Source organism: Capricornis sumatraensis, chromosome 5 (assembly GCF_032405125.1).
Source record: "Capricornis sumatraensis isolate serow.1 chromosome 5, serow.2, whole genome shotgun sequence".
NCBI lineage: Eukaryota > Metazoa > Chordata > Mammalia > Artiodactyla > Bovidae > Capricornis > Capricornis sumatraensis.
Genome location: NC_091073.1, coordinates 54,704,942 through 54,731,129, shown reverse-complemented (window position 1 = coordinate 54,731,129; position 26,188 = coordinate 54,704,942). Strand labels below are relative to the sequence as shown.

At 37.0% G+C, this 26,188-nt stretch overlaps 1 protein-coding gene across 1 annotated transcript; it reads left to right on the top strand.

Moving 5' to 3' along the window:
- The first annotated feature begins 1,130 nt into the window (after positions 1-1,130).
- On the top strand, positions 1,131-1,523 carry LOC138080309 (small ribosomal subunit protein uS8-like). The gene has a single exon (XM_068973264.1). The coding sequence runs from the start codon at positions 1,131-1,133 to the stop codon at positions 1,521-1,523; it is 393 nt and encodes a 130-aa protein (XP_068829365.1).
- The last annotated feature ends 24,665 nt before the right edge of the window (positions 1,524-26,188 follow it).

Genomic DNA, 26,188 nt, shown 5'->3' with positions numbered 1-26,188 from the left:
GCCCCCTTTTCTCTATCTCCTCCTCCTGAGACCCCTACAATATATATATTGGGCTGCTTGCTCCTTTTCCATAATTTCCTTAATCTGTCTTTACTCTTTTCATTCCTTTTTTTCTTTTTCCTCTTCTGATCGGATGAATTCCACCACCTTATCTTCAGGTTCACTGATTCTTTCTTATGCTTGATCTAGTATACTGATGAGCTCCTCAATTTAAAATTTTCAGTTCAGTTATTGTATTCTTCATCTTTGTAGGTTTTTTTTTTTAGTACTTTCTTATATTTTTATCTCTGCTGACATTCTTACTTTGTTGATGTATTATTCTTCTGACAATAGTGAGAATCTTTATGACCATTATTTTGAACTCTTTATCAGCTAAATTACTTACCTGTCTCATTAACATCTGCTTCTGGAGTTTTATTTTGTTCTTTAGATTGGAAAATATTGTTATGTTTCTTCATTTTGCTTGACCCTCTGTGTCCATCTTGCCTATTTCCCAAACATGAGAAATGTTTTCATCAGTTTCAAGTGTGATGGAATGAGATCATATGGCCAGAGAAGATGACAATGGTGCAGTCATTTATTGTACCAATATATGCTATGAGATAAAGAATATAATTTCTAGCAAGTAGGTAGGGACATACCAAGTGACCTACTGACTTAGACACAAGCACATACCTCACCAGAACAGTGCTGCTCAAGTCAGAACCTGGTTAATTAGAGGCTATCTCTAAAAAGGTAACTATTAATGGAAATTTGGTGTCTTGGTGCTAGTTCACTGATCTGAGAAAGATTATATATACAAATATGTCTTAACTGGAGTAGAAATATACAGAAAAAACCTGAGTAGCAGAAGCATTAAAAGATAAAACATAACTTGCCCCATCTCAGTTACTATAGCTGGTAATCATGTTCTGGGGATGTCATTGTGACTTTTTTTATCTATAAAGCAGTGAAAATTACATTGTGGTTAATGAACAGTCATGAAAAACACTGAAAAACCAAAGGACATAAGTTTTCTTAGACTCAAACCTTTGGAGTGTCCTCCTAAGTCATCATTGTGGTCATCATTATTTTAGGTCATATCTTTAAAGATAGAATAGCTCTTTCCACCATCTTTCCATGCCACCAGAATGGTGCGCATGAATGTCCTGGCTGATGCTCTCAAGAGTATCAACAATGCCAAAAAGAGAGGCAAATGCCAGGTCCTTATTAGGCCATGCTCCAAAGTCATCGTCAGGTTTCTAACAGTGATGATGAAGCATGGTTACATTGGCGAATTTGAAATCATTGATGATCACAGGGCTGGGAAAATTGTTGTGAACGTCACAGGCAGGCTGAATAAGTGTGGAGTGATTAGCCCCAGATTTGATGTGCAACTCAAAGATCTAGAAAAATGGCAGAATAACCTGCTCCCATCCCGTCAGTTTGGTTTCATTTTACTGACAACCTCAGCTAGCATCATGGATCATGAAGAAGCAAGACAAAAACATACAGAAGGGAAAATCCTTGGATTCTTTTTCTAGGGATGTAATACATACAAATAAAATGCCTTAGAGGACTGTAATGCTCCCTTAAAAATAAAAATAAAGATAGAATAGCAACAATAACAAGCCCACAGAGAGTGTTAGACCAAAGAAGTGGGAATAGGATGGCATATCAACCCTTAACTGGCTAGTAGGGACTGGATTGGGCTTCCCCAGTGGCTCAGTGGTAGAGAATCCACATGCAAGGCAAGATTTGCAGGAGATGGAGGTTCAATCCCTGGGCCAGGAAGATCCCCTAGAGGAGGTCATGGCAACCCACTACAGTATTCTTGCCTGGAGAATCCCATAAACAGAGGAGCCTGGTGGGTTACAGTCCATAGTGTTGTGAAGAGTCAGATATGACTTAAGTGACTTAGCATGCATGCATGCAGGGACTGGACAAGAAGTTTTGAAATCTTGTTGCTTGATTGTAGACATGAAGAAGAGATTCAGGTCTACCTTCAGTTTCAGCTTTGACATGTAAAGAGCATGGAAGTCACCACTTCCCTTTTCAGAACAAGAAAAAAACTCAGATTCTAAGATTCATTGACTTCATTCTCAGAAAACTAAGATTCATTGACTTTCATTAGACTCATCAGAAAAAGAACGTCAGAGGGCAAACTGCCACTCTGAAATCTGGAGAGACAGGTGAATATAAAGAATCCCAAATACCAATTCACTAGGAACAGAGAAGCTGTGTACTCATTGGAAGATTAAATTTTTAATTTTAATGAATTGCTAGAGGCTGGGTGTGGACCAATTTGAGAGTTGAAAAATCTTGGTAGTCCAGTCTTAGTGGCTGCCCTCAGAGTTTCCTGAGGTTTTATTCTAGGATCCCTCCCCCAAGGTTCATATGATGAAGATTGTATAAGCAGAAAAATTCTATAGTTGTATTAATAAAAAAACACTTGACAAAATCAAGATTGAATAATTCATTTTAAAAATACTCAGCAAACTAGCAATAGACAGGAATTTTCTCAACTTTGTAATAATGAGCATCTACCAAAAACCTAAAACTAACATCATATTTAATGGTGAGAAGTTAGATGCTTTGCCAGGAAGTCAGGATTATACTAGAAGTCCTAGATGGTTCAGTAAGACAAAGAAAGAAATTAAAAGTATACATATTAAGAAGGAAGAAATGAAACAATCTTTTGTTCACAGGTGACATGATCTTCTCTATAGAAAAATTTTCAAAAGTCCTGGAACTATAGCTGATTAGAGCAAGTTTGCAAGATGCTAGTTAGTTTGCAAGAATCAGTTGTTTTCTTCTATGCCAGCAATGAACAATTGGATTTTGAAATTGAAAACCCAATACAATTAATGATAGCACCCCAAAACAAAACTTAAATATAAATCTAAGAAAATATGTATAGGATCTCTATGTGGAAAAGTATAAAATTCTAATGAAAGAAATCAAAGAAGATCTTAAGAAGTATAAAGATAGTCATAGATTGGAATACTCAATATTGTTGATACATTGTTTTTCTCAACCCAATCTATATATTTGTTGTAACCATATCAAAATTCCATCATGCTGTTTTGTGGATATCAATGAAACCATCCTAAAGTCTACGTGGATAAGCAAAAGGTTGAGAATAGCTAACACAATACAAAACAACAAAGTCAGAGGACTGACACTACCCAACTTTAAGACTTATTACAAAGCTTAAAAGTTAAGTCAGATGAAAGAACAGATACATAAATTAGACCCACACAGAGGCAGTCAACTGATCTTTGGCAAAAGAGTAAAGGCAATTCAATGGAGAAAGGATGATCTTTTCAAGAAAATGTCCTGAAACAATTCAACATCCATAAGCAAAAATAAATAAATCTAGACACAAACCTTATACCTTTAACAAAAAAATACTAAAAATGTATTTAGATCTAAATATAAATCATAATATTATAGAACTTTTAGAAGAAAACAGAGGGAAATCTCAGACTTTGGGCTTGATGATGAGTTTTTAGATACAGTATAAAAACCACAAGATGAAATAAAATGTTGTCTTTATTGAAATTTAAAACTTCTGCTCTGTGAAAGACACTTAAGAGAATCAAAAGACAAACCACAGAAAGGAGAAAATATTTGTAAAATACATATCTGATAAAGGACTTGTTTCCAAAATATACAAAGAACTCTTAAAACTCAACAATAAGAACACAAACAACCCACTTAAGAAATGGGCAAAGGATCTGAAAAAACAACACACCAAAGACATACAAATGGCAAGTATTTATAAAAAGATATTCAACATCATGTGTGATTAGGGAACTTCAGATTAAAATGACAATGAAATACCACTGCATACATATTAGAAGTTAAAATTTAAACAGATAATATGAAATACTGACAATGTTGTTTAGAATGCAGAGCAAAAGGAACTCTCATCTCTTCCTGTTGGGAATAGAAAATGGTACAGTTGCTTTGAAAGAGTTTGGCAGTTTCATGCAATGCTATAAGTAGTCTCATAATCCAGTTCAGCAGTCACACTCCTAGGTATTTACCTAGGTTACACCCAGTTGAGTTAAAAACTTACAAACCTGCACACTTATGTTAATAGCAGCCTATTCATAATCACCAAAACTGGAAGAAATCCTTTAATAGGTGAATGGCTGAACTGGAGTACATTTGTACAATGGAATATTACTCAGGAATATTATTCAGCAATAAAACAAAATGAGCTACCAAGTAGCAAAAATACAGACTGTATAATCAATTATATAACATTCTATAAAAGACAAAACTGTAGAGGAAATAAAAGAGCAGTAGTTGTCAAGGGTTCTGGGATAAGATCAGGCACAAGGGAGTTTTAGGTGCAAAACTTTTCTGTATGTAATCGTGACACATGAACATGCACTTGTCAAAGTCTGTGGAACTTTATAGCACAAAGAGTGAACATCAATGTATACAATATTTAAAACAATGATTTAGGAGGTTTGGGGATACAAGGGAGGAATTTAGACTATGACAAGAATATCTGAAATACATAAAACAACCTCTCTGCAGGTGTTGAGGGGAAAGGGGCTGATCTAAGTAACTATGGTAATAAGTGGAGACTGTAGTAAGAGTAAAGGCAAAAGGAGCCCCACACTAAGAACTGTATTCTAGCTGATGGTAAAGGACCCACCTGCCAGTGAAGGAGATTTAAGAGACATGGGTTCAATCCCTGGGTCAGGAAGATCCCCTGAAGGAGGACATGGCAACCCACTCCAGCACTCTTGCCTGGAGAATCCCATGGACAGCAGAGCCTGGCAGGCTACAGTCCACAGGGTCGCATAGGGTCAGACAGGACTAAAGTGACTTAGCACAGCACGGCACTAGTTGATAAAGCTGTTACCTACTGGGTTATAAGTCAGTAATTCTGCTGCTATCCAAGTATACTAGAATTGAACAATTGAGTAGATGGATAGCAGACTGTTGGGATACAGCGTTGGTCTACAGAGACAAAAATTGCACTTCATTTTACTATAATCCCTTTTAAAAATCACTGTACATATAAATTTAGTAATATATCCATTTTTTGTAAATATTGTTCTACATAGTTCTGATGAAATGAAATTATTCCATCTTTTTTTCAGCATTAACATCCTCCAAAAGATATTTAACTTCAAAATGCTTCACTTGGGGGTGTTTATGTGTGTTTATGTGTATACGCGCCTGTGTATGTATGTGCATGTGTGTGGTTTAATTTATAATTCTTTCATTCTGAATATATTAGGTAATAGAAATTTTGAAATATGAGATAATAGAAGATGAGGTGTTGTCCTATTTTGAAAGGCTGAGAAAGTATCTTCAGTTCAGTTCAGTTCATTCACAATCATGTCCAACTCTTTGCAACCCCATGGACTTCAGCACACCAGACTTCTCTGTCCATCACCAACTCCTGGAGCTTGCTCAGACTCGTGTCCATTGAGTCAGTGATGCCATCCAACCATCTTATCCTCTGTCATCCCCTTCTCCTCCTGCCTTCAATCTTTCCCAGCATCAGGGTCTTTTCCAATGAGTCACTTCTTCACATCAGGTGGCCAAAGTATTGGAGCTTCAGCTTCAGCATCAGTCTTCCAATGAATAATCAGGACCAATTTTGTTTAGGAATTGACTGATTGGATCTCCTTGCAGTCCAAGGGACTTTCAAGAGTCTTCTCCAAAACCAGAGTTCAAATGCATCAATTCTTGGGCACTCAGCTTTCTTTATGGTCCAACTCTCACATTCATGCATGACCACTGAAGAAACCATACCTTTGACTAGATGGACCTTTGTTGGCAAAGTAATGTCTCTACTTTTTAATATGCAGTCTAGGTTGGTCATAGCTTAAGAAAATATCTTAAGATTCATTTTGAGACCATTAGAATTATTTTAAATCTAATGATAGATTTTAAATTGTTATTCAAGTGTGAAATGAGTATTTATCAAAAGAAACCATTGGAATATGCACATCTGTAGGAATAAAATACCCACAAGTTAAAATATTTTTTCCTTAACTTTGCTCAGATTTTTTAATGAAAAAAAAATAATGTCTTTATTCATAAAAAATGTGTCATGCTTTCTACAGTTCTACATAAGTATATTTTACTGTAAATTCTGGGTACATTCTATTCTTTAACCAATTTTAAATAAGACTGTTTATCACAACTATCCACATTAACTCAATTTACGGTGAGTTCAAATGTTTTCTAATGTTTTCCAAAATGTTCATTCCAGTTATAGACTCCTTGTGGCATTGAGGTTTTCTGCATTACAATTTGTAGCAAATAGATCATTCAACACCAACAATAGAATGAGACATCCTCTCCTGGTAATTAAAATAATCTCAGTGTTGAGGGTCATTACATTACATTTTGTTTGCTTTTATGTTATATTTTTAATACTATCATTTTCAGTAGTCTCAGACTACATGCAAAATCAAAACTTAACACTGCATCTATATGATTACCAAATGTGTTATGACTAATGAAATTCTTTCACAAGGGTCTATACCAACCAAGGTCTGACTTGCCACGTGAAAAACATGTTTTGTTTAGTTTTTTTTTTTACACCAGAATTAAACATTATTAGTTTGTTAATATTAACTGTTGGCATTTAATATTGAAGAATTTGTTATGATTTAGTAATGAAGAATACTTCATACCCCCTTTAGTCCTCTTCTTGTATTGTCAGGGCTAGAAGGCCTAGGAGGGAGCTTCCTATACTTCCTTCCTAGATGCTCTTGCCTAGGTTTTGAATTTGTTCAGTGTTGCACCAATGACATATACTCTTATAAGGCAGGAGAAACAAAAGACATATTCTTTCTCCTATGACAGTAGGTGGGAGTATAGATTTCCTAGACATGAGTTTTTGCAGAAGATTCTGCTTTCTAACACCATCCACATTCCTGGATGCTAGGAAGGAGTTCTGAAAGCTTCAGCAGACTTCTGCAGATTGGATGTCTGCAACTATATCTCTCTGTAGTGCTAAATCTAAAATGAGGGACTTTTGCTACTTCAGGCTTGCAAAAGTTTTGTAAGCACCTGATTCTGACCAGGGGTAGTTTTTTTCTTATTAAACTCTAGCGTAAATGAAATGGGAAAAAGTACTAAGTATTGAGTAACATTTAGCTTCAGAGAAGTAGACCATCTAGAATGGCAGATTGTGCTAAAGTAGACAGAAGTTAGCAGAAAGGTAGAGTTTAAAGTTGAGAAAGCTCAGGAAAATTTAGGATAATGAGCAAGGTCAGTCAACACTGGTCTTTGTTAGAGGTGGTTAGTTCTCCATCCATTTTATACCACTTGCAGTATGTAAGTAGCTCGTGACTATAGAAAATAAATGCCAACTTTATTCCATGAATGAAAAAAATGCTTAATTATCCTCCTACTTCCATTAGTTCCCAGTGTATTTCCACTCAACAGGCCAATCACACCTCCCTATCCATCTAGTTAACATTTGTCACTTAGTAGACAAGTCACTTAACCTGAAAATAATTCCCACTCTCTAACCAAGGAATTGTGGTTATTAAGTGATTTCTGATATATAAATGTATCCAGCAGAAAGCAGAAGCAAGGATATTTTCTCAGGAAAGCTAAGCAAATAAGCTACGTTAGTTAGCCTGAGTAATGAATGCTGGCTCCTGTTGAGTATTCTATTGATGTGTGGAACTAGGTAATCCATATCTGACTCTTGTTACCAGTTACCATGCAGGAGGCAAACATTTGAATAGTTTTAGCACCCAGTACTAAAATATCAACTTTTTACTTGCAACTAAATTTGACATGCAATCTTGTTCACTTTATTCTTGCTTTTATGCTCTCATGTTATTTATTTATTTTAAAAATATTGGACTAAGGCAAAATCAGTATGTTTCAACCTATCTCTCTAGCTGAATGGACCCATAAAACCTTTACATAATACCTGGAGCAGCTATTTGAAGATTCTGAAAGTAAAAAACAGCAGACAGATTGAAGAAGACCATCATTTGAAATACTACAGATCCAGTAATGGGTTTAACATTTTTTGACTCCAGGATCCTCCAGCCTGGACTCAAGCCAGCCTGAAACCCAGAAGTGGATTTTGACACTTCAGTATCAATATTGAATTGATACTGACTTCTGTCAAAGAGAGAGCTACTGGAGAAGTCCTCTAGTTCTGACCTGATATGAGAAAGGGATCTCTGAGTTCTTAGAAAGAGTGGAGAAAATCTCTTACTTTTTTCTTTCTTTTTGTCTTATTTTTTGGTTTTCTTGCATCCCAGCTCCATGGCTGTGGCTATAGGACAGCAGCACCAAAGACATGCAGGTGACTTAAATTCTGTAGGATGGGACTATTTCTCTCCAATCAGAGGACCTGTAATTTCAAAACAGTGGGGTGAACTCTGGTTGCTCTTTTATTCCCTGTTCTCCTTCCTCTTAGTTGAAACATAGATATAGCTGTGGACTGTGTGCAGCAGAATAGGGTAGATAAAACACTGGATTTCTGTCCAGAGGACTGAAAGGAGAGCCATAGGGACCAAAAAGTAACAGATGATGAAAAAGGAAGCACTCGGTTAAGTGACTTCTGTAAATTTGCTTGCGAGCTCCTGGGCTCACTCCCAAGTTGCACATACATGGATCTGATCTTAAATAACAAGTGAACAGTTGTTCAGTTAAGAACTAAATGAAGAGAGAGACCACTACCCAGGTCCCAGACTGGCCACTGGGTGGCATACATTCTGGACAGATCTAAATGGCTTTACAAAGGATTTAAAAATGGAACTGACATCAAAATCACCATCCACGGAAATCTACTTGGACCTTGCAACATGAATGCAATTGATCAAATGCCTAAAATATTAACATTCTCCATAGAACTTAATTAAGACTCAGAGTTTTATGATATAATTTTCAAAATGTTCAGGATACACTCCAAAATTATTCAGCATATGAAGAAACAAGAAAATCTCAACTCAGATGGGAAAACAATAAATGCCAGTGCTGGGATGACACAGATATTGGAGCTAATTGACAGACACTTTAATGCAGATATTATTTTTTTAATGGTCCAGAAAGTAAGAACAAATTAGAATGAATGAACAAGTTAGAATGAATGGGAAGATAGAAACTCTCAGAAAATAAGTAGAAGATATAAAAGAAAACCAGTGGGAAATTTTAGAATTAAAAGTATAATAATTAAAACTCACTGGATGAACTCAGTCAAGTGGAGATGACAGAGGATCAAGACAATGAGCTTGAAGGTAGAAAAACAAATTATCCAGGTTGAACAAAGGGAAAAAATTGAAAAGAAAAAATTTGCAGACCCTCAAAGACATGAGTGACAATAGAGAATAGTCTAACATTTATGTCACTGAAGAACCAGAAGGAGGGGAGAAAAATGCAGTACAAAGAAAAAGTTCCTGAAGAAAATGTATTTGAGGAAAACTTTGCATATTTGGTGAAAAACATAAACATACAAATTCAAAAAGCTAAGCAAATAAACCCCCAAATCATAATCAACATAATCAAATTTCTATAAATTAAAGACCAAAAAAAATCTTTAAAATAGCCAAAGACAAATAGTTTGTCATAAAAAAGAAAATGATTTTAATAACTATATTTCTCATCAGAAACCACAAATAAAACGGCACAACAAATTTCAAGTACTGAAAGGAAAAAAAAAAAACACCTCAAATCCAGAATTTTATATGCAACAAAAATATCTTTTGGAAACAGACATGAAGTAAAACATCTCTGCTGAGAGAAAACTAAGAAATTTTCTTCCCAGCAGACCTACACTAAAAGAATTCCTAAATATAGCTAAGAAAGAAGGAAAATAATACTACAAGGAAACTTGAAAGTTTGGGAATGAGCAACAAAAATGGTAAATATCTGGATGCTCTCAATAGGCAATTTCCCTCCCTTTGAATTTATTAAAGTATGATTGAGAGCAAAAATTATAACATTGTCTGATGGAGCTTTCAGTGTAGGTGGACATAATACATAAGAGGACTACAACATAAAGGGAGGAGGGAGAAGTCTATAATACTGTTTCTATTTTCTACTTGATGTGGTAAAATACTGATTTAAGTAGAGTGTAGAAAATTAAGCATGTATACTATAATTCCTAGATTAGCCTATAAAAAGTTCAAGGCAATGGCACACCACTCCAGTACTCTTGCCTGGAAAATCCCATGGATAGAGGAGTCTGGTAGGCTGCAGTCCATGGGGTTGCTAAGAGTCGGACATGACTGCGCGACTTCACATTCACTTTTCACTTTCATGCATTGGAGAAGGAAATGGCAACCCACTCTAGTGTTCTTTCCTGGAGAATCCCAGGGATGGGGGAGCCTGGTAGGCTGCCATCTATGGGGTTGCACAGAGTCAGACTGAAGCGACTTAGCAGCAGCAGCAGCAGAGATATAGTAGAAAACATAAGTAAAATTTAATATAAAAAGAATATTCACATAATCCAAAAGAAAGTAAACAGAAGAAACAATAATTTGAGAAGAAAACAAAGAGATAACAAACAAATAATAAAATGACAGGTCTAAATCCAAAAACACCATCATTATACTAAATGTAAATGGTCTGAACACACAAAAAAGATTGTCAAAGTGGATAAAAAATATATGACTCAACAATACACTGTCTAGAAGAAACTCAATTCAAATATAATTATATAGATAAGTTAAAGTAAAAATATGGAAATTATATAACATGCAAACAACCCCATCCTTAATGAGAAAATACTGTATCTAGTAAACAATATTCTTCTAAATGTCTAGGGATAAGAAGATGGAAATGGCAGGAACTCTAGATATTAAATGGTTGGTAAGGCCAACACTGGAAGCTGGGATCCCATAAAATTATGAATCATCCCCTTTTACTCCCAATATATGGTCATGTGAGGCTGGAAGCTGGCTGATGTAGATGGTTTAGCCATGGTCTCCCAAAAGGGTAAACCAATATGGACTTTTTCCAACCACCTGATATTTCCAAAAAACATCCTCCTTGAAAATTAAGCATCCCTTTTTTCAACACTAAAAAACTAGTACATATATCCGTGGAAAAAAAATGCTGCTACACCCAGATCACTTTATCCTAGCCAGCCAAGAGTCTATTGTTTGCTTGCCAAAAGCATTTCATTTTAATATAGTCTCCCTCTGCAGAGGGGACCTCTTTCCTGAAGTTTGTGCCATGCTTTGACTTCATTCCCTTTAGTATTTTTTTACCCTAGTATTTACACCTCTATCTTCCAAGGCGAAAGGCTACTTTCACTTAATGAGAGAGGATGGTATCCTCTTCTATCCTTTTCCTTTTCCTCCTCAAAAGGTCTTAATGCGATTCTTACCTGGTTCAAGATATTAGGAATGATAGACTGTTTTGCCAAAAGTTTTACTTTCATCTTAGGTTCAAAGGATTTGTTTAATAAAAGAAACCACCTGTCATACACAATTAACAATTTCAATATTTATTAAAGGATTAATTGACTTAATTTCATTAAGTCATTAAAAGAAAATATACAGTCATTAAAAGAAAAGAAATAAAAACAAAAGAAAAAAGTAACAGTACACCTACATCACCAAATTGAGCTGACCAACATCCAGACTAAACCGTGCTGAGAAGTCCCTCCTTAACCGCAATCTGGAGTCCCTATTGGGGTGAGACCTCAAATTGCAGTTTTGGGGGCTCCCACTTATAATCTCAGGCCACAAACTGATTCTCATCATCAGTTTGTGTACAAAAATGTGGCTCTGTTTTGTTCTTTTAATTTTATAATGCTGTTTGTTTCACCTTGTGAGTCATAGGATTTCTTTAGACCCCTGAGGTTTGGTCAGACCCTCAGGGCTTTAGAATTCCAAGACCCACTCCCTTTCTTATCTGAAGTGCCACCTGACTTGCTGTGCTTACAGGAAGGTCAGAGGTCTACTCTCCTGCTTCTGAAACCTGAACAAACTTCCTCCATTTTAATTTCCTAACAGTCAGCCTCAGGATTGTTTAGGCTGAAGAGCACAGGAATAAGGCAAAATTACATAAGCAGCTTTCTTAATTTTATATAACAATTCCAAATAGTCAAAAGAAACAGAATAATCAAGGAGACAAGTAAAGGATTAAACAAAGCAGAAAACAATTTTTGAGCAGTAGGGGATTTAGTAAAGAAAAAGCCCCACCATGAATGAGAAGTTTTTATACATCAGCTCCTGCAATAGTAGTAACAACAGAATGTTCTATCAAGGTAGCATTGCATTTATCTATGAAATTTTGTAAATCTTTGATTCCTTGCAAAACCTTACATAAGGGTTCTAAGGGGAAGCTAATATGGGATTAGAAAGAGTAAGGAGTAACATTTGTGTCCACAATACCTGAGTTCTCCTGGAGGGGAAAGTAATAGGTGGTCCCCTTCCAATATCAGATCAACATGTGTTAGGCATCCGAATGTCATTGGTTACAATACATACAAATTGAGGGGGGCTATTTTTAAAAAACATAGGATTTAAGAAAGATAGTCCTCTCACAATAGTTAATGGAGTTCTCCAATAAGTAGGATTCCCAAATGCAAGAAGTTGGTCCACATAGCAGTCCCTTGGTAGCCTTAACTCAATCTATCAGTTAGTGGGTGTGGTTATCAAAGTCCAAATAATTACCAATGAAATGAGGGAACAATATTCTTCTCTAAATACAATAGGTAACACATGAAATTGGCACATGATACTTGTGTTAACTACACTATAATGATAATGTTCCTCGGCACAAGGTGTCAGGGCACTTTGTAAGCCATTAGGGATGATTGTTAGGAATCTATTCTCTAAATAATTTTTCCATTTGTACACATTCAGTTCAGTTCAGTCGCTCAATCATCTCCAACTCTTTGCGACCCCATGAATCACAGCATGCCAGGCCTCCCTGTCCATCACCAACTCCCAGAGTTCACTCAGACTCACGTCCATTGAGTCAGTGATGCCATCCAGCCATCTCATCCTCTGTCGTCCCCTTCTCCTCCTGCCCCCAATCCCTCCCAGCATCAGAGTCTTTTCCAACGAGTCAACTCTTCACATGAGGTGGCCAGAGTACTGGAGATTCAGCTTTAGCATCATTCCTTCCAAAGAAATCCCAGGGTTGATCTCCTTCAGAATGGACTGATTGGATCTCCTTGCAGTCCAAGGGACTCTGAAGAGTCTTCTCCAACACCACAGTTCAAAAGCATCAATACTTCGGCACTCAGCCTTCTTCACAGTCCAACTCTCACATCCATACATGACCACAGGAAAAACCATAGCCTGGACTAGACGGACCTTAGTTGGCAAAGTAATGTCTCTTCTTTTGAATATGCTATCTAGGTTGGTCATAACTTTTCTTCCAAGGAGTAAGCGACTTTTAATTTCATTACACATTAGTAGACATTAAAAATGCCTTGGGCCTTATCCTTTTGAGCAAGGTCATATAATACCTGCATAAACAGTCCAATCAAATATGTCAGTTAAAGATTTAGTTTGGTGTAGCTGAAATATTACTGAGGCATTAAACAATTGCCGAAAGTTTTTACCATAAGTTAAGCTAAGTTCATGTGCTTTAAGTGTTGTAGGCATTCACTTGCATTAATGGTCAAGGCTTGAACTATATCTCTACCAGTGCTGTGTAATCTATCAAACAGATAAATTCTGTCCAAACAATGTTAAAGTTAACAAAGAACAGGCCTTGTTTGCCGGGCAGGTGAAGTTATCCTGAGTTCAGGTCTGACTCATATTTCTCCAGCTGAAGATTACCCAGTAGCTTTCTTCATGTTTTCCTTTTACTGTAACATATCCTTGAGGTTGAGGTATGAACGACAATCCACATTAGAGTCAGGCTTCCAAGAATAGTCTATTTATGAGAATGTTGTTGTTGTTCAGTCACTAAGTCATGTCCAACTGTTTGTGAGCCCAAGGACTGCCACACACCAGGCTTCCCTGTCCTTGATTATCTCCTGAAGCGTGCTCAAACTCCTGTCCATTGAGTCAGTAATGCCATCCAATCATCTCATCCTCTGACACCCTCTTCTCCTCCTGCCCTCAATCTTTCCCAGCATCAGGGTCTTTTCCAGTGAGTCAGTTCTTCACATCAGGTGGCCTAACTATTGGAGCTTCAGCATCAGTCCTTCCAATGGTTATTCAGGGTTTATTTCCTTCAGGATTGACTGGTTTGATCTCCTTGCTGTCCAAGGGACTCTCAAGAGTCTTCTCCAGCACCACAATTCAAAAGCATCAATTCTTTAGGACTCAGCCTTCTTTATGGTTGAACTCTCACATCCAGACATGACTATTGGAAGAACCATAGCTTTGACTATGTGGACTTTTGTTGACAAAGTGATGTCTCTGCTTTTTAGTATATTGTCTAGGTTTGTCATAGCTTTCCTTCCAAGGAGCAAGCATCTTTTAATTTAATTTATGATAAAAACAATATGTTAATGGAACACATTTCCATCTTTACTGTCTAGGAATCATCACTAATATGGTATTATCCTTCCCATGTGCAATCACATGAGCAAGTATAGGAGGACCATGAGGCTGCTTCATTCACCCAGACTCCAATTGCATGTATTTCATTTGTGTATCGAAATCCTCCATCACCTCTAACTGTTAATAAGGTAAGAGGTTCTCTTTTTGTACTTTGCCAATTACACACAGAACAATCAGCAATTGGGTGATTTGATCATGTTTATTATAAACAGATCATCCTTTCCCTCATTTTGTAGTATTACTTGGATTTCTCCATGATAGTCTGGGTCTATAACTCTTCTACAAACACAAATTAAAGTGGAGGAAGTCTTGTTCAGGCTTCAGAAGCAGGAGAGCAGGCCTCTAACCTGCTTCTGACCTGCCTGGACACCGCTTGGATTCCATGCCTGCCTACAAGCACAGCAAGTCAGGTGGCACTTTAGATAAGAAAGAGAGTGTGTCTTGGAATTCTTGAGCCCCTGAGAGTCTGGCCAAGCCCCTGGAGTCTAAAGAAATCCTATGACTTACCAAATGAAACAATTGGCATTGTAATAGTTAAAACAAAAACAAAACAGAGCTGCATTTTTGCATGCAAACTGATGATATCAGCTTGTGGCCTGAGATTATAAGTGGGTGCTCCCTAAACTACAGTTTGAAGTGTCACCCATGAGGTGAATGCACTGCTTGGGACCTTTTCCTAATTGGAACTCCAGATTGCTGTTAACAAGGGACTTCTCAGCATTGTTTAAGTCTGGATGTTGGTCAGCCCAATTTGGTGATGTATGTATATGCTGTTACTTTTCTCTATTATTTCTTTCTTTTCTTTTAATGACTGTATGCTGAAATTAAGTCAATTAATCCTCTGTTAAATATTGAAATTGTTTATTGTTCGTGACAAGTGGTTTCTTTTGTTAATGAATCTTTCAAACCTAAAACAAAAATTAAACTTTCAGCAAAACATAGGCATTTTAGGTAGTTTAGGATAGAAGATGTAGGTAAACAGCTATGTTTACCTTCTCCTACTCTCACAAGACAACCATCCCTAAAAGCATTAGAAATAAAACACAAAACAAGCCTCCTGAGGAGGAGAGATACCTCAGCAAGAATATTTTAGTTCTGACACTCTTTATAAGGTCCAGAAACCTAGAGACACAAAGTTTAGGTTTGATGAGGATAAAAGAATGGGCAACTACTAAGAAACTGTGGTATTTAAAAAATGCTTTTGCTAGATATTTGGCCACCTGTTAGGAATTCTTAAGAGTTGAGCTTGAATGAAATTTTGTCAGAGATGCTGGTAGAAATTGTAGTGACGAAAAACTAACATCAAAACTAACAACAGCACCAAAAAAAGGCATTAGTATGGGCCACTCAACAATAGTTTTGCTAAAAGTGTTGGTCATTTAGATGTGGAAATTTTAACTACCTGCCACGTATAGCTATTTATACCAGAACTACCCTAATTAGGGGCTTCCCTGGTGGCTTAGATGGTAATGAATCAGCCTGCAATGCAGGAGAACTGAGTTTGATCCCCAGGTCGGGAAGATCTCCTGGAGAAGGGTATGGCCACCCACTCCAATCAGTGTTCTTGCCTAGAGAATCAGATGGACAGAGAAGTCTGGTGGGCTACCGTCCATGGAGTTGTAAAGAGTTGGACATGACTGAGCAACTAACACTTCCACTTTTCACTTTCACCCTTCAGGCTCTGTCATGTATTAAGATCCTGGTTTGAATTTTTGCAATTGTAGGGCTACATATTTGGAAAGGAGTGAGAAAGAAAGTCATGAGCTGTACACATGGTCTCAAAGTTAGATTTCTTAAGAATCATTAATTCCTTGCTCAATCTCCCACTGACTTCCCATTGAACTCAAGAGAAAGCCTATATACTTTAAACTGGATTTCTCCCAAAGGAAACTGGTTTCACAGTCCTTTGAGGAGGTCCTTCTCAGTTGAAACCTTGTTCTTTGTTTCTCCTGCTGTTCCCCTCAGCTAAAGGAATCTGATTTTCTTTTGCCACTCTCCAAATCTTATCCATTCTTCTTCTTTGAACAGTTGTTCTCTTCGACACTGGGTTACAATACTTTTTCTCTCATTTTTTAAAGCACTGATGTATACCTGCCAAAATAAGAGGCACAGACTGTTCAAAGCTTATTACGTATTGTCTGTGTATATCTGGGGTCTACAGGTGGATTTAAATCCTTAGAAGCCATGGAGTATTAGAACTCTGGCTTACATTTGTTTTCCTATTACTAAAGCAAAACAGTTGAAATTTTTCTTGACAAAATTCAAAAGTAAATTTCATCTTACTTGTGAATATTTTCCAGGTCCATTAATCCAAGTTTTTTGTTGTTTTTTTTTTTTTTGCATATGTACATTTATGCCACTGGCATTCTTATACCTTAATCAAAACATATGTTCCATGTACAGAGTAAAAGCAATGATTTTCTTGTTATACCATGGAAAGTTGAAATATGGCAGTACCATGGCTAATATTTGTTTTAAATGGAAATTACAAGTATAGATAAAGACCCTTGATTAATAGGTTTTTTATTATTAAGAGATATTAATCCTCTCTTGGATTGGTAATAAAATTTTCTGTATTCTTATAGGCATTTTGGTAGTGGTGGTTTAGTCGCTATGTCATGTCCAACTCTTGCGACCCCATAGACTACAGTCAGGCTCCTCTGTCCACAAGATTCTCCAGGTAAGAATACTGGAGTGGGTTCTTGCCTGGAGAATCCTGTGGGTGTGGCATTTTAGGTGACATTTAAAATGCAGCATATTCATGCCTGACTTGCATCAGATTTCTGTTGTTACTTTGAGGTGTCCATTGGTTGCACTCAGATCCAGTTTTTTGTTTCAGGTGAACATTTGATTTTTTAATAAAAGTAGGTGCTTTAAATACAATGCTAATTGTAAAATATTAGACATTATAAACATCTTACATTTACATGTAAAGAGTAAAAATCCTCTTTCCCCTCAATGCTGTCCTCAGGGATAACTACTATGAACAGTTTTTAGTACAGGGGTTGGCAAACTACAACCTGTCACCTGGTTTGGTAAATAAATTTTACTGGAGGATAGCCACACCCATTCATTTATGTATCGTCTAGACATGAGTTTGAGTAGGCTCCAGGAGTTGGTGATGGACAGGGAAGCCTGGCTTGCTGCAGTTTATGGGGTTGCAAGGAGTGAGACACGACTAAGCAAGTGAACTGACTGACTGACTGAAGGATGCTTTTCTTTTGCACTGCAACAATGGAACTGAGTAGTTGTGGTAGAGATTGTGTAACCAACAAAACCTAAAATATATACTCTCTGGCCCTTTATAGAAAGAGTTTACTGACTCTTAATTTAATGTAGCATGTATGCTTCCAGATTTTCTACATATGTACAAATGTACATGTGCTTTTTAAAATCATACTGATGTCACATGTATACAAAAATTACCCAAATGTAATTGTATAGCTTGATGAATTTTCTCAAAGTGAATATCCCCAAGTAATCAGAACTCAGTTCAGGAAGTAGAACATTACCAGCATCTCAAAAGCCTCTCTCATGCCCCTTTCCTACTGTCTCTTAAGGGTAACTGTTTCCTGCTTTCTCACCCTATAGGGTTATAATTTTTCTGTTTTTTTTTTAAGTTACATAAAGTGGAGTATACATTGTTTTGGGGTCTGGCTTCTTTTATTCTATATTATGTTTTAAGAACCAGCCATATTGTTGCATATGGCAACAGTGTTCATTCCCATTATGTAAAGAATTTCACTAGGTAAATATGCCATCTTTTACTTATTCATTCTAAGTGAGTGGGGATTTGTGGCATTTTCAGTTTGGGGCTATTTTAAATGTTTAGAAATGAACATTTTAACATGTCTTTTGATGAGCATATGCAGGCATTTCTCACATGTGGTTTTTTTGAAACTGTTGAATATAGATCATATTCTGTAACAACTTTCCAAGTAGGGCTGACTTATTTTGTTATGACTGCATAGTATTTAACTGTATGATGTTCTATACCCTATTCTGTTGTTGGTCAGCAAGTCATGTGGCAGAGACTGGTGTATGTTTCCTGAGATCCATTCTCCCTTTCTTCTATGTAATAGTGCCCCCACATTTTTAGCTAGATACATGGCTGCCCAGAATGCAGTCTGTATTTTCCAATCTCCCTTTCAGCTAGGCATTGCCATATGACTAAGTTCTGGACAACAGACTGTAGGTATAGTATCAAATAGCAGATTCCAAGATTCTTCCCAAGAAACAGAATGACTACTCCCTCTGCCTTTTTACTTCCTTTCCTCATTCTGCTGCCTATAAGCACATGTTTGTATCTTGAGGTTAAGGCCCACAGAGTGGAACCACAAGACATAGGGAATCTGGGCCCTGATTGATCAAGTTTTATACCTACCCTAGACTCCCTCTTTGGAATTTTACATGAATAAGAAATTAATATCCATTTTATTTGAGCTAAAATTTTCCCCCACCACTCATAAATGAAATGAATTGTGACTAATACAAGTTAGCTTCCAAATTTTATCACACAGTGTGGCAGAGAGCTTCTTTCTATACATCTTTATATTTTTTAAATTTCTACTCTGCAGAAAAAAATTAATACAGATAGAATTTTTGGGTCAAAAATTAAGAACATTTTAAACTGTGAAAGTGAAAGTGAAAGTGAAGTCGCTCAATCGTGTCCGACTCTTTGCGACCTCGTGGATGGTAGCCCACCAGGCTCTTCCGTCCATGGGATTCTCCTGGCAAGAATACCGAAGTGGATTGCCATTTCCTTCTCCAGGGGATCTTCCCGACCCAGGGATCGAACCCAGGTCTCCCACATTGCAGGCAGACGCTTTAACCTCTGAGCCACCAGGGAAGCTGTAGATACTGTAAAATATTCTTCTAAATGTTGTATCAATTACATTACCACTTATATTATGAGTGACATTTTCAAGTACATTGAATGTCAATTTGCCAAACCTCTTTTATTAAAAAATGAATCAAAACAAAAGACCAAACCCTAATTTTCTTTTTCATGTCTTTGTTGAGGGAAGTTGAGCAAATTTTTAATAATTTTTAAATGAGATATAATTGACATATAACAGTATTAGTTTTAGGTGTAGAATTCATGAATATACTATGCATTTATATATGATAAAGTAGGTATAGAATTGGTATAGAATTTAAAGGCTCAAGAAACAGTTTTGTATGACAGGTTAACCTGGGATATCCTCTAATGCACATTAATGAAGTCTCCTTTATGTATGGTCAGGAAGGTCCCCTAGAGGAAGAAATGGCAACCCACTCCAGTATTCTTGCCTAGAGAATCCCGTGGACTGAGAAACCTGGCGGGCTATAGTCTAAGGGTCGCAAAAAGTCAAACACAATAAGTATTACATATATATTTCAAAATTATTACCACAATACGTTAACATTCGTCACCACACAGTTACAAAATTTTTTTCCTTATGATGAGAACTGTCTTATGTTATCTTTTATCTGTCCCCTTAACTTATTATTTTCATTTTCTGAAAAACATATCAATTAGCAAATAATTTATGTTCAATTCTAATATACAATATACCTTAGTTTTTCTTGTCATATTGCTTTGGGAATAAAACCAGAACAATATTGGATAATAGTTAAAGTAGTCATAATCTTTTTTTTTTAACCAATGAGAATTCCTTTAATAGTTCACCATTAAGTATGACATTTAAAGTAGGTTTTTAATCATTTTTTTCAACCTAATTAAAATCAAGTTTTTAATGTTTAGTCTCATTTTAACACATTATTTTTAAAATATAAACAAAAAATGATTTTTCTTTAGTAGTAACAGGAGAATTTCTTGCACTTAAGGTTGCTAAGTACTAGAAGAGACCTTTAAAAAACCTGAAGGTGAGAGAACACTTTCATTGGCTCTGAGTTTTAGAATGCTTGGTAAGTTACTTAATTTCAGAATTCTTTAGTTTTGAGATCCAGGAGGAAATAATTCTGGACTGTACACTCACTGTAAAGTTTACCATGTCTGTTTTGGGAGAGAGTGCTTACATTACAATATTGTTTGACAACAGCTTTACTATACAAAAGATAGTTTAAAAATAAACCTAAGACCTGGCTGGAGCATGGTAATAATACATTATTTCTTAGCATGAAACCATCCAAAGCTAAATCATCCACATTACATCATTCATCTTATTATTAGTCCAGTTACCCAGAAGACTTAGTCAACTTTGTTTCCTTTCTCCCTACAACCAACATTCAGAATGTCATCAAGTTATCTTATTATTTTCTTTACTCCACTCCTACCACCTTAATTAAAACTTTTATGTCTTGACCATGCTGGCCACAAAGACCAATTAAAATAAGGTAGAAAATAGACATAAACTCCCATGTCTGGCCTCTGGGAAGTGAGGTCACTCAGTTGAGTCTGACTCTTTGTGACCCCATGGACTGTAGCCCACCAGGCTCCTCCATCCATGGAATTTTCCAGGCAAGAGTACTGGAGTGGGTTGCCATTTCCTTCTCCAGAGGATCTTCCCCACCCAGGGATCAAACCCAGGTCTCCCGCATTGCAAGCAGATGCTTTTACCATCTGAGCCGCGAGGGAAGCTCCCACCAGAATCTAATTCAAAAGGCCTATTATAATGCTATCAATTGGTAGCATGTTTAGACCATCTTGAAAGAGCCTAACCAAAATCTTGAGACAGAAATTAGATGTGATTATACTGGGATTATACTATATAACTCAATAGTCTAGAAAGATCTACAACAGAAAAAATGTGACTTGGAAATTGTTTCACAGTCATAAAGAGAAAATTTGGCCACTCCAAGGGATGTTCCATACACTAGTTTGAGTCTTATCCTAGATACATAACCCTTTCAGGTCAGCAGAAAGGTCAAAAAACTGGCCAGAGTTCCTAATGAACTGCTTTTGAAATTTGTGAGTAGGAGAATTCAGATCTAAAGTCTGCAAGAGCAGTCTTTAGACATTCTGGCCATAATTCATTTGTTATTGATACCATATGATTGCAGTGACATTCAATGGTGTAAGAGCAATACTTGCTGCCAAGAAACAAAATATTGTATGATATTAAGCTTTATACTTTTGGCCACACTTGTAACAAAGATGTATTTTTTTGTGTGTTATTTTCATTTTGTTTAATCCCCCCACAGGCCTTGTTGTTCCTCTCTTTAATCTCCAACTATTCTATGCCAAAATGGCCAAGATATAATTTTTTTTAGATTTTCATAGACTAACTCCTTTAAGATTAGAAGATTAAAAGAAATAAATGGGCCTCTAATTTATATCTCAGATGAAACATTACTTCTTTCTCTTTTCTATGGAGTACCACCAGAATGCAATCTTAAAGTTCTAGTGTGGTTGAGAGATTTGTGTATAGAAATTGCTTTCTGCTTATGTTGTGGAACCCCCATCCTAAACCAGCTCAATCCATTCCAGACATGGTAAATGACTTTTCCCCCAGAAATTAGAAGAGTAAGCAAGACTCACTTACTTAGGGAAAATAAAGTATTTAGAGTTGTCTAGTTGTGATGATTTGTTGAATTCGATTAGGTGAAACAAGTGACTCCTGGAATTTACACTTATGTCAGCAATTGGCTTATTCCTTGATGCTAATATCTTGGCTTTGTTTGGTAAACTGGTGGTCAAAATGATCCTTGCTTCTTATTCAGACTGTTTCTTATCCTTTTGCGGGCCACAACTATCTGGCTGGCTCATTTCATTTTTGTCAGGAAAATCATAAATCTTGAGGTATATCAGTTGAAGCACAAAACTAGGAAAATGAAATGAGGGAAAATGAAAGGTGGTCCACAGTTGGACCATCAAATGGGCTGTATTGAATTTAGTTTCATATCTCCCAGAATTAACCATTTAGCTACAAAGAAGATTTCTACATGTAGGCAGTATTTGGTAAGTATGGGAAATTATCATATCACATTTTATTGTAGTTTGGGGGCTACTTTAAAGAGGTTGCTTAGTACAATGCTTTAATAAGAAGTAGCATGCTGCCAGTGTTCTTTATATGGATGAGATAGGAGAACAATTAATGCATAACAGTCTCTCCTTACTCATTTCCAAGGACATGAAATTTGGCAGCACCCCAGACCCTTCCTTTTCCCATCCATACCTAATCAACCAACTTGTCCTTACTGACTACACAAGCTACCATATGCATTATATAAGTGTTAGAAAGTATAGACAAGAAAAGATAAATTCACTTATCTTACCACTCAGTTTTAAGAATCAAGTATTTCTGTTCCAGTTACTATTGCTGCATACAATTTTATAAAAATAACAATTGTATTCACAGGTTCTGTGGGTCAAGAATTTAGTCTAGATCCAGGGCAGACTTCTAATGTGTTTTAACAGGCATGGGGTATTAGCTGGAAAGATTGAAAGACTGAGATAAGAATAGGGATCATCTGAATGCATCTTCCCTCACGTACCGACAATTGACACCAATTATTGGCTGGACTACTGGTTAAAGGGCTTCCCTGGTGGCTCAGAGGTTAAAGCATCTGCCTGGAATGCAGGAGACCCGGGTTCGATCCCTAGGTCGGGAAGATCCCCTGGAGAAGGAAATGGCAACCCACTCCAGTACTCTTGCCTGGAGAATCCCATGGAGGGAGGAGCCTGTAGGCTACAGTCCATGGGGTCAAAAAGAGTCAGACACAACTGAGTGACTTCACTTTCTTTTTCACTTTCACTGGTTAAATTATCTAGTCATGGCTTCTTTATGTGGGCTAGTTTGGGTATCCTTACACCCTACATAGCAGCTGAGTTCTACAAATAAGTGTCCTAAGAAGTGCAAAAGGCAAAAGTGCAAAATGTTCTTATCATTTAACCCCAGAAGGCTTGTGCCATTACTTCTGTTATACTGTGATGGTCGAGATGGTCACAGGAGTCTGCCCAGCTTGATTCTATGGGTTTTCCTTTGGGGGCTGAGAATAAGAAGAAAGGAAACTATATTCACCTTTTATTCTTTAGATGATGCTTTATGGTAAATAAAAAGAAAAACTCAGAGATATTGTCCTGTTTCCTACAAACTAAAAGAGAGATTGTGAAGGAGGCATTGACATCTCACTGTAGCAGTGCCAAGGAGAGATGTACTCCTGAGTAAATAACCAAGGCAAGATGACCATTCCCAGACTCTGATTTGAGAGATAACAGATAAAATATCAGGCATAAGTGTTTGTATTGCTCTTACCAACAAAGCAACAAGCTTGAGATATCTAACCATGTGTTTCCCACTTCAAAGTTCAACAGTTACTCTTACAGGCCTGCATGTATTTGGAGAGCAATTCTTGTGGAGCAGCTTAGGGAAATAAAAGGGACAGTTTTTCAAATCTGCCCCACTGAGGTATCACCCAGATATAACACCCAGAAAGTCCAGCTTTAACAAAATACCTAAGTCTTCCTATAGAACTAACTTCCTACAGAAGTTAAGAGTAACAGCAGCAGCAACAAGAACAAAGCAGCTTCAACTTCCTAATCCTGCAGCAGGATTCAAAAAAACCTATTACTCTTCTAGGCTCAATAGAGATGAAACTGCAAACTGTTTAAGTACAGGTGCTCAGAGCAACTAGGAGGACAGTTATAATTACATTACAACTGTGTTGGTGAAACTTTGGGTGAGATTCTGAGGTCCTCAAGTGGTTAAATGGAGAAGGCAATGGAAACCCACTCCAGTACTCTTGCCTGGAAAATCCCATGGATGGAGAAGCCTTGGTAGGCTGCAGTCCATGGGGTTGCTTGGAGTCGGACACGACTGAGCGACTTCACTTTCACTTTTCACTTTCATGCACTGGAAAATGAAATGGCAACCCACTCCAACGTTCTTGCCTGGAGAATCCCAGGGACGGGGGAGCCTGGTGGGCTGCCATCTATGGGGTCGCACAGAGTCAGACACGACTGAAGAGACTTAGCAGCAGCAGCAGCAGCAAATGGTTAAATGATGAATAAGGCAATATCAATCCTAGAGGGAAATTTGGACCAGGGAATGTCAGATGGATTAGAGACACTATGGATAAAAAGAAAAGCCAGAAAGTTATCCTAGTTACAGTCAGGTCATCCTTGCTTTACATGGTTACAATAATATACAGATTGCAGTTACTACAGTTTAGTTGCTGCTGCTGCTGCTAAGTCTCCAGTTGTGTCTGACTCTGTGCGACCCCATAGACGGCAGCCCACCAGGCTCCCCCGACCCTGGGATTCTCCAGGCAAGAACATTGGAGTGGGTTGCCATTTCATTTTCCAGTTCATAAAAGTGAAAAGTGAAAGTGAAGTTGCTCAGTCATGTCCGACTCCAAGCAACCCCATGGACTGCAGCCTACCAGGCCCCTCTGTCCATGGGATTTTCCAAGCAAGAGTACTGGAGTGAGTTGCCATTGCCTTCTTCCACAGTTTAGTTGAATGACACCAATTCCTTAACATCAGTTTTGATTTCAGTTACCATTAGCTGTGAATAATTGCATGAAGTAGAAACTTCACTACTAGATTTTCAGTTCACAAATCACTACATAAATAACATATATGCATCATGACCAATCACTTCACTTACTTCAGTATCTATTGGTGATTGGCCACCACACATCGGTTATTTGGTTCACACCCAGACAGCAAAGCCTATAGTTGTGTTTCCACCTTCTCTTCCAGTGACAAATGTGCATAACATTTGAAAAATGGATGACCGAAAAGAAAACTGGCTAAATGTTGAATTCAACAAAGTAACAAATTTATAAAGCTACAAGTGAAATTCAAATTGAACTTACACAGTGTTTTAGAAGAAATAGCTATCTATGTAAATGTTTATACTGGCACTGTTTGAAAGACTATAGTGTGCAGCCAGAGGAACTCAGTGAAGGCAAAATAAGTGACACAAATGAGGAAAGTGGTTGTGGTATAAAGGATGAAGATGTCCCAGAAGAAGGCACACTGGCAAAAAAAAAAAAAGAATCCTCATGTTAAAGAAGCTGTCAGAGGTATTCCATGACATTGAAAGCACAAAGGATAGTCAGACGCCAATGCAGATTTGAAAAGGAATATAACAGTTCACCAAAACGTAATGAAGATGCTCACTCTACACTGTATGTAACACAATAAGAGGACAGCAAGCACTGTTCAAACTGCACTTGGTAAGATTTCTACAAAGAAAAAAAGCTCTTTACTGTTCAGTGCTTCAAATGTTTCAAATTACAGTGTATTAAATATAAATAACTATGAGTTATATAATTTTCAGTTTCCCTATATTTTTATAACCCATAGGAAAAAGTGTTTACTGTTGATTAAAAATTTTTCAAGGTCCCAGAACAATTGTCATTTTCCCCATTTGAGTGATAAGATTGCTTTTCATGGTTTCTATTTGAACAGAGTCTCTCACTACCATCCACAGCAAAGATTGCCTGTATATCAGAGCTAGGTGGGCAGCAGTGGGGAGGAAAACAAAATGGTAGATATTTTGCAAAACTGGTGGACCATGATTGAGTGGTTGTGAAGAATGATATTGGAGATGATGGTAGGTGTGTTTAGCAGCTATAAAAATAAGCACAAAAATGTTATTAGAAGAAGAAAATAGGGAAGAACATCTCTGTGTGGAGACAGATTCCAAGAGAAGCTGTGTTTAGAAAAAAACGTTGTGAGCTTTGGAAGCAGCATAATTACTTAGGAAAGGTTCAGTTATGTCAAATATTAGATATGACATGAAAATTTGACCATTTGTAATACAATT

Coding starts and splice junctions, on each gene's coding strand:
- LOC138080309 (XM_068973264.1), top strand. CDS start 1,131: ATGGTGCGCATGAATGTCCTGGCTGATGCTCTCAAGAGTATCAACAAT.